The sequence below is a fragment of the Misgurnus anguillicaudatus genome, chromosome 13, assembly GCF_027580225.2.
Source record: "Misgurnus anguillicaudatus chromosome 13, ASM2758022v2, whole genome shotgun sequence".
Classification (NCBI taxonomy): domain Eukaryota; kingdom Metazoa; phylum Chordata; class Actinopteri; order Cypriniformes; family Cobitidae; genus Misgurnus; species Misgurnus anguillicaudatus.
The window spans coordinates 6,524,654-6,533,569 of NC_073349.2; the positions used below are offsets into that span (position 1 = coordinate 6,524,654).

Below are 8,916 nucleotides of genomic sequence, written 5' to 3' on the forward strand. Positions count from 1 at the left end.
CTATAACTGTTGTTGTGGATATTTGTTACCTTTGTATAATAACAGTATCTCTGTGCCTCTCTCTCTGCTCTCTCTCTCTCTCTCTCTCTCTCTCTCTCTCTCTCTCTCTTCTTTCCCCGTGACGCACATGGTCTCTGTTTTCTTGTCTGGAGGAGTTGAGCAGGATGACTCATTTTTGGTGTCTTTAATTAAACATCTGTCCATGCGTCTTCTCTACGCTGCTACGTGAGATTTTGCCTTGCTCATGGTGATAATGTCGATAATTTACAGTAGAAATTTCTCTGCCGCACTTTTATTCATAGCAGATTTATTGATTTGTTATTTAAATAATGGTAACACTTTACAATAAGGTTATACACTGCAAAAAAAATGACTTTCTTACTTACGTCTTGTTTTCAGTAGAAATATCTAAAAATTCTTAAATTAAGATGCTTTTTCTTGATGAGCAAAATGACCTAAGTAAATAAGTCTAGTTTTAAGACAAATAATATACAATTTAAGTGAAATTGTCCTTAAAAAAAGCGAAATTAACTGCCACTGGGGTGAGAAAAAAAATTGTGAAATAAGATTTCTATTTTCTTAAACACTTAATTCAAGTAAAATTTTCTCACCCCATTGGCAGATAATTTTGCTTGTTTTAAGCTGAAATTCACTTAAAATGTCTAAAAACTAGTATTGTTTTCTTGGGTCAATTTGCTCGTTAAGAAAATACATCTTGATTTAAGAATTTTTAGATATTTCTACTGAAAACAAGACAAAAATACTAAGTAAGAAAGTCATTTTTTGCAGTGTATTTGTTAACATAAGTTAATGCATTAATTAACATACTATAGCATTTATTAAAGGTAGGGTTTCACATTTTGAAAAATGCTAACGGTAGCCCCTAGCAATGAAATCCCGATCCCACCCTCAAGTCAAATCGCCATCCAAAGTCACGCCTCTTTCAAAACACATGAACACGCACAGATCAGACGGTCACATCTCATGTCTCATTAACCAGTGAGAAAACTTTGCAGTACAACATTTCCAAAATAACCAACATAAACTACTGGTTTACATCAGAATTAGTTAAAGCACACTTTCGGTTGTGTAGACGTAACTAAATCGTAACGCTAATCCATAAACAAACACAAATTTCATAAGCAATGTTTTATCAAAGTAGAATATCAATACAAACATATCGCATACCTACCTTAACAAATAAACAGTGCAACGACCCTTTCAGACCCTTTGCCTCCTGCAGCTGTTTCATCTCGTGGTAAAGCAGTAAAGTTACGATTTTAATTTGGGTTTTGGCTATAATTGCTGATCCAGGCAGTTTTTGCTGTTGTTGTTATAAAAGATGTCTTTCGTTTTGTGGCTCCTGTGCAGGTTGCCAATTCAGCAAAAAAAAGTTTGGCATTCTCGCTGTTTACAGACAGGAGGTGAGCGCACTTGAACGCGCTGATGACATATGGTGTCTGCGTGGACTCGCTGCACGGTGGGCATTCAAATTACGCTTACGTATGAGGGACAGAAAAGGAAACGTCCGTTCGGACCGAAATCTATGATTGGTTGAACATTTTTTGGTCCTACACCTTTCACAGATTACATAAATTTCTACAAATACATTTAAACAACTTAACACAGTGATTGCTATCAGGATGTGAGGAGACTTTTAACCAGCATGACTAAAAATGTTTCAGAATCAAATCTGTTACCCTACCTTTAATTTTAGTTCATGTTAATATCAGCTTTAATTAATACATGTTTAAAATTAAGAGTTGTATTTGTTAACATTAGTTATTGCACCATGAACTAACATGAAAAACTGCATTGGCATTAACAAAGATTAATACATGTTGAAAAACTTATTATTGCTTAAAGAGGACCTATTTTATTGCTAAAATACAACCTTATTTTGAGTATTTGGTATAATACAATGTGTTTGCGTAGCTTATGGTAAAAAAACACTCTCTTCCGATTTTGTACAAAACCGTACAAAACTCATTGATTTGAAAAGCACTGTGTCCCTGATTGGCCAGCTAATCTGGCCTGGGTTTCCCGATAACGATTGAATTTAGCACTTAAGAGCGCTTTCTACGAGCTACTTAACGAACATTCGTTGTTCATTTACGTGCGTTTCCCAAAGATGCACGTATAACAATTGCTCGTAGCTGGGTTTTAAGTGCTATACGAGTCGCTATCCGTTTGTCAAGTGCTGAAATGTCACCAATAGAATGACTCAAATTTGTATCAGAAGCTTGTTTAGGCTAATGATCTTCACCCGATGTGCACTAATATTTTTAATAATATATTTTCATTATTGTTCAATGGCTTTTTAAATGTTTTAAAATTGTTCATAATTAAATATTCTTTTCCGTGTTTATTTAGGACTCGTCCCACTGCAAAATACCTTCTGCATTTTATATTATAGTTTAGATTATTATTATTTTTTGTTGTTTATTATATATGTTTATCTATTATTATGGATCATTGCATTGTACCGTAAATGTTTATTTGGTTTCTTTAATCAGATGCCATACCCTTCAAAAAAAAAATTTTTTTTTACTGTAGCCAGATGAATTATAGCAGAAATTGGTAGGAAGAATTATCAATTTGCTAGTACCAACTTTTACCAAAATTGTACCAAATACGTTTTCCTTCTTTGTTAATTTATGTTTAGTCATTTCAATTTTATTTTTCATTTGCAAAATGAAACATTATCGTCATTGCAGGAGTGTAATTTGCTGGTTGTCCTGCAGGTGACCTTGTAACTCTGTTGTCTTACGATGCACTTATGAATTAACGATTACTCCAGACCACTCGTAGATCTACGATGATTTTTAAGTGCTACTTAAGCTGCAAAGCTTTTGGGAAACGGCCCGTAATTCTAAGATGATTCGTACAATCGTTTTTAGGATCTACTTAGCCTTACGATGCTTTTGGGAAACCCGGCCCTGTACGTTGTGATTGGTCTGAATACCTCTGACGTCAGGTGGAAATGTGATGCTCCTTACCATGTTTGAAAGATTCGCTCACAATGCAATGCTAACAGGAGTTTACTTACAGGCTGTGAGTCCAAGCAGGATCAATTATGATAAGTCCTTGGTTCAAATTTTGAGGATCCTCAACATTGGAACAGTCCTTTGACGAATGTCGATGACGTAGCATCCTCAAAATTCTGGCTTCTGAGGATCATTCCTTGACATTGAGAAACACCTTTTGTGTTTATTGTAGTCCAAGAAAAGAGATTTATGTTGGAGACGATAACTCACGTCATCTTTTACTTTGGGGTTTTTGACCTTTTGCATATCGTTAACATGTACTAATACACACTTACAACAAAGGAGATGTAAAATTGTAAATCAGATAATTGGCCCTTTTCACACAGAGATTACAGAAAAAAACAAAAAATGCATCCGGGATTTGTCCTGGATCGTTTGATTTTTGGTTCATTCACAGTACCAATGATTTTCCAAAATCTATGCATCCTTTTACGTATTAAAGATTCCGTAAAGACACGTGAGGTATTTAAAGTCCTGCACTTGGTAGTTTCTCCCTACATCTGAAGTTTGCTAAATATCCATGATTTCTCTTTTGAGAAACCACATGCGTGCATTTCAGTTTATGACAAGATCATAAAGTCTGCATGATGCGCAGTTCTGTCATGCTAGTGAATGATCTCAGCTTTAGCGCTGATAAGGGGCGTGCACACCAAAACTTTTAAAGGCGGCTGAAAACGCATGGAGGACGCCGAATCCTCCATATTGACAAGCTCCCTGATCTCTGCTTGAGTGCAGTTTGCCGACATTTCTTTAGTTGTAAATGTTGATCTGCGTTTAAATCAACCTGATCTCATGAATCACAGAAAATTTGATCACTTTTTCCGTGTCCATGTCATGGAATTCAGCTTTTTTCTGTGACACTCCCACGGATTTCTCGTGTCATTTTATGTATTGTTTTCTCATTGTTTTTTCCTATTTTCTTACCATTATCGCTTGGAGTTGGGGTTAGAATCACTTTCTGTTACATTTTTAGACATCCTAACCTAACCCCCAAATCTAACCCTAACCACAAGCGACAATGATTTGAAAATTGGAAAAAACAATGAGAAAACAATACATAAAATGATACAAGAAATACGTGGGAGTGACACAAAAAGACATCTGTGCTCCCGTCACCCATGACTATAACACAGATTTCCATGAGATCATGTTGATTTAAATCCCTTTGTCAAAGAGCTGAACCATAACTTCTGGTCCTCACTACGGCACGCCCCTTACAACGTTGTTTCTGCGTCGTGTTCACACAGAATGCTTTCCGTAAATCTTACATCATTGTTACTAGGTCCTCGTTACGGGAGCAATCCCAGAACATTTACGGGAGGTGTTTGTGTCTGCCAATTTTACAGACATTTTCTGGGACCAAAGTGCTGTGTGAATGGGGTTTAACTGATGTAGAACTATAGACTACTTTTTTGTTTTATTGTCAACATCTTTTGATCACTTATTTAAGTAAGAAATAGCAGTATAAAGCAATGCGTGTTGGTAATAACTTGTTTTGTAAATGATTTTGCTACAGAATTTCCTACAGACCCAATGCAGGTCAATGGAATAGTAAGTGAATTAGATGAGGGGTGATTGTTTTCATTACACCCCTGGCCAACAGTTTCTCTTTCTCTCTCCGTTTCCTTCAGTGTGCTACTATCTCGCTACTTCTCTTTCAGCTGTCTTATCCTTCCACACTGGCTCACAGGCCTAGACTGTGGTGTCGTGTTTGACAGGGTTGCACTTTAGCTTAGGTGATGTCCGGCCGACTGTTGTGTCAGAGGTGTGTCACCATAGATACTCTTCATCTGTGTCACATGAAGAACAGCGTGGAACTCGTCCATATGACAGGATACAGGAATGCAAATGAGCTTTGTGACTTGTTTGTTCGTACCTAAGCACAGTTATAATTAACACTGTAGAAAGACATTGAATCCTATTCTCAGATGTTTCATTTAACATATTAACACATTGCATATCAAAAAGAACTGACATTAAGGCATGCATAACTGAATAAAAGAGAGGAAAAAATAATAAACTACACACCAAACAGAAAACAAACATACATCTCCCACCCAAAAATTCAACCCAAAGTGCTAATGTGTTAAACTGGAATAAACATTTGACTTGAAATTTGATATGTTTATGATTGGTTTTGTGAGATTTAATATCAGACATGTGATAGTTAATTGTTATAGACTTGTGAAAATTTCCCATAACACCCACATTTGCAGTGCAAAATTGATTCACAGGAAAAACAAAAATAACCCAGCAGCTGGCACCTGACATTTTTGGAAGTGTTGTGATGTTGACACCTCCCAAAATATGTCTCCTCATCATAACCAGTTGCTTTCGACAGCGTTCCACCCAGACCAGGAACCGAGAGACAACAAGTCTTATTAGTTTAACTAAACCCTCCCTCATACAAGCTCTAACTCTTTGTTGTTTGTTTTGCAGGTCCAATTGGTGATTTCCTCCTCAATGTGATGACTGTGGAATATGATGACTGTTTGAAATAATTATCCAGTGCTTTGTTCCGGCGAAGGCTTGACTTTGAAGGTTGTGTAATGTCTGGAGCCACATGACAGTCCAGGCTGGAAGAATGGAGGTGGCACTTGTTGACTTCGAGAATGTGGAGAATATCGACAACAGTGTGGACAACTTCAACGATCCAGACTATCCAAATGAGATGACGGCTTTGACGCTAGACATGTTAGACTTTGGGCCTGACAGCGGTTATGCTTCAAAAATGTCCCAATTTAAAGAGAAGAGCCCCCAGAATTTGGAGGTATCGCCACAGTCACCAGTCATGCCCCCTCATACCAGAAGAGGGCGTGCTAGTTGCACTAGTCTGATTTCCAACTGGAAATTACTTGTTAACAGTGAAGGGACACAAAGTGAGACTATCTTTAGTCGGATGGCCAAAGAGTGTTATGAGGACTTATTTGTTGACAAGCGATGTCTTGATGATGGAGACCAGAAGGTCATCATTAACATCGCTGGGCTTCGTTTCGAAACACGCGTCAAGACCCTCGACCAATTCCCTGATACTCTGCTGGGTGACCCAGTCAAAAGAATGGGCTTTTTTGACCCAATGAGAAATGAGTATTTCTTCGACCGTAATCGGCCAAGCTTTGATGGGATCCTGTACTACTATCAGTCGGGTGGTAAAATCCGCCGGCCTGCAAACGTACCTCTAGATGTCTTCGCAGATGAGATCATTTTCTACGAGTTAGGACAGGAGGCCATGGACCAGTTCCGAGAGGAGGAAGGCTTCATCAAAGACAAGGATGTCCCTTTGCCTACCAATGAGGTCTACAGGCAGTTCTGGCTACTTTTCGAATACCCAGAGAGCTCAAACGCCGCCCGAGGGGTTGCTTTAGTTTCCATTTTTGTCATCGTCATCTCCATCGTCATATTCTGCATGGAGACTCTCCCAGAATTCCGCGAGGACCTGGAGATTTTTCCAGCTGTGGGTCTTTCCTTAAACAAGACACGGGCTACGAGCTATCCCTTGAGTTCTCCACCAAGCCCCACTCCCAAAACCATCGCCAGCTACTTCTCCGACCCTTTCTTCATAATTGAGACGGCTTGCATCATCTGGTTCTTCTTTGAGCTTTTTGTGCGATTTCTGGTCTGCCCCAGCAAACGGGATTTTTTTCAACAACATCATGAACATAATCGACATCATCTCCATAATTCCTTACTTTGTCACTCTGATAACAGAAATAGTGACCACAGCTGACAAGTCTAATACAGGACAGAACATGTCCCTAGCCATCCTACGAATCATTAGACTGGTGCGAGTCTTCAGGATATTTAAGCTTTCCAGACATTCCAAAGGGTTGCAGATCCTGGGCCAAACACTCAAGGCCAGCATGAGGGAACTTGGTCTGCTCATCTTCTTTCTCTTCATCGGAGTCATTCTCTTTTCCAGCGCCATCTATTTCGCTGAGGTGGATGATCCCAACACCCAATTTGTTAGTATCCCTGATGGATTCTGGTGGGCAGTGGTCACCATGACTACAGTGGGTTATGGAGACATGTGTCCCATTACGCTGGGTGGTAAGATTGTGGGCACTCTTTGTGCCATTGCTGGGGTGCTGACCATCGCCCTGCCAGTGCCTGTCATAGTCTCTAATTTCAACTACTTTTATCATAGAGAGACAGAGCAGGAGGAGAAGCCACCCATAGCTGAGAGTGTCGATCAAACTTTAAAATCAGGAAACACCACAAAACCTTCAAGTAATTCCTCTTTGAACAAGTCAAATGGGGGCTGGCAGAACGACAAATCAAAGTGTTAAGAAAAAATATACTAATAGGTATTTATATAATTGGAAAAGTACTTGACAGACTTCACTTACTTATTTCTTTTTTAGCACCTCAGTGGTTTCAACTCTCGGGAACAAAACTTAACAGTTTAGCAATATCCAACCTGAATATTGATAATAGTTTTCTGGGAAAAGTATCAAAAAAATGTCAGTGCAAGTTGTTTTCAGTTTGGACAGCTCTTACATTTATTTCGGTCTACGACTATGTCTAGGACTGTCCGGGAAACCACCGCTTAAAGTAATATTTTATTGTATTTGTATGAGTGCATAATTCTAGAGCATGTTCTATGAATCATGTGATTGTTGTGGGATGTTGTAGAAGCTTAGCCAGTGAGGAAGAAAAATGTATTTGTAGTCCAAAATGTGGTTCATATTCATTCTGTGATCATTACAGTGCCTTTCAGTCAAATGGAAAGAACCATTATTATTTTCTCGAGTAGAAGAAATACATTTATGGACTATCACATCTGATGTTTTTAACAATTGCCTAAAATTTGATTACATAAAAAATCAAACAATCGTTGTTATTTCAGGGGAGAGAATTTGGGAGCTATGAGTCAACATCTCATTGTATTATCATTGTATTAAGTTTGCACATTTGGGAAATCTGACTTGATGAGAAGCTCCTCAGGACAGTATAAACATACTGGATATATACAAAGCTTATTTTCTTTGTGATGTTGATGTTAAATAACTGCTGCTATTTTATACCTATTTAAATGTCATTTTGAAACCATGTTTTCGAAAAGCAGTTAGCAATGTCTCTGTTGTTTTCACAGGGTAACTGGTTTGTTATTGTTGTTGATATTGTGTATCAGTGCAAGAAGAAATTATTATGCAAAATCTGACCATTTATTTGTGTATTTTAGTTCTGTTATGGCCTTTCATAAACATTTCTGGAATTGTGCTAGAGAATTGAATTGAATAATATTATTCTGTAATTTGAATTAAAATCGATGAGAAACCTGATTTCCTTATATATAATATAAAAAAAGTATAATATTAAGGGAAAGTTTAGTCATATTAATTTACGCCTGAAAATTGGAAAGAGCTTAAACAACTGATCACAGTACGTGACTGTAAATATACAGGTATGTGACAAAATAAAACTATTTCATGTCATAGAAGTTGTATAAATATAAATACAATATCTGCAGAAGTTGCAATAATTATTACTAGGTACTTTTTTAGCAATAAATGCTTTACTGTACATCATATGGTTAACTCTTTTGAATACATTGAAAGAAAATAAGACACTGTCGACACCATAAAAAGAAACATAAAGCCATACAATATCTGTTTGTGTTGAAGACTTTATTTACTGATAATCTTCTTTACAGTAAGGTTTAATTTGTAAACATTAGTTAATGCATTTTATGTTTATGCTACTGACAATGAACAATATAAACTAACAATGAACAATACATTTATACAGCATTTATTGAGATTTGTTAATATGTTAATAGTTATTGTCCATATAAGTTCATTGTACATTAACTTATATTAACACATACAACATTTGATTTTAAAAATGTCTTAGTAAATGTGGAAATTAA

The 8,916-nt window shown here is 37.2% G+C and overlaps 1 protein-coding gene across 1 annotated transcript; it reads left to right on the forward strand.

Moving 5' to 3' along the window:
• Nucleotides 1-5,489: 5,489 nt before the first annotated feature.
• kcna10a (potassium voltage-gated channel, shaker-related subfamily, member 10a) lies at nucleotides 5,490-8,115 on the forward strand. Its single transcript, XM_055189452.2, is given in 2 exon segments — nucleotides 5,490-6,678; nucleotides 6,680-8,115. Coding segments are annotated over 2 exon segments (1,722 nt in total). The 5' UTR covers nucleotides 5,490-5,610; the 3' UTR covers nucleotides 7,334-8,115.
• The last annotated feature ends 801 nt before the right edge of the window (nucleotides 8,116-8,916 follow it).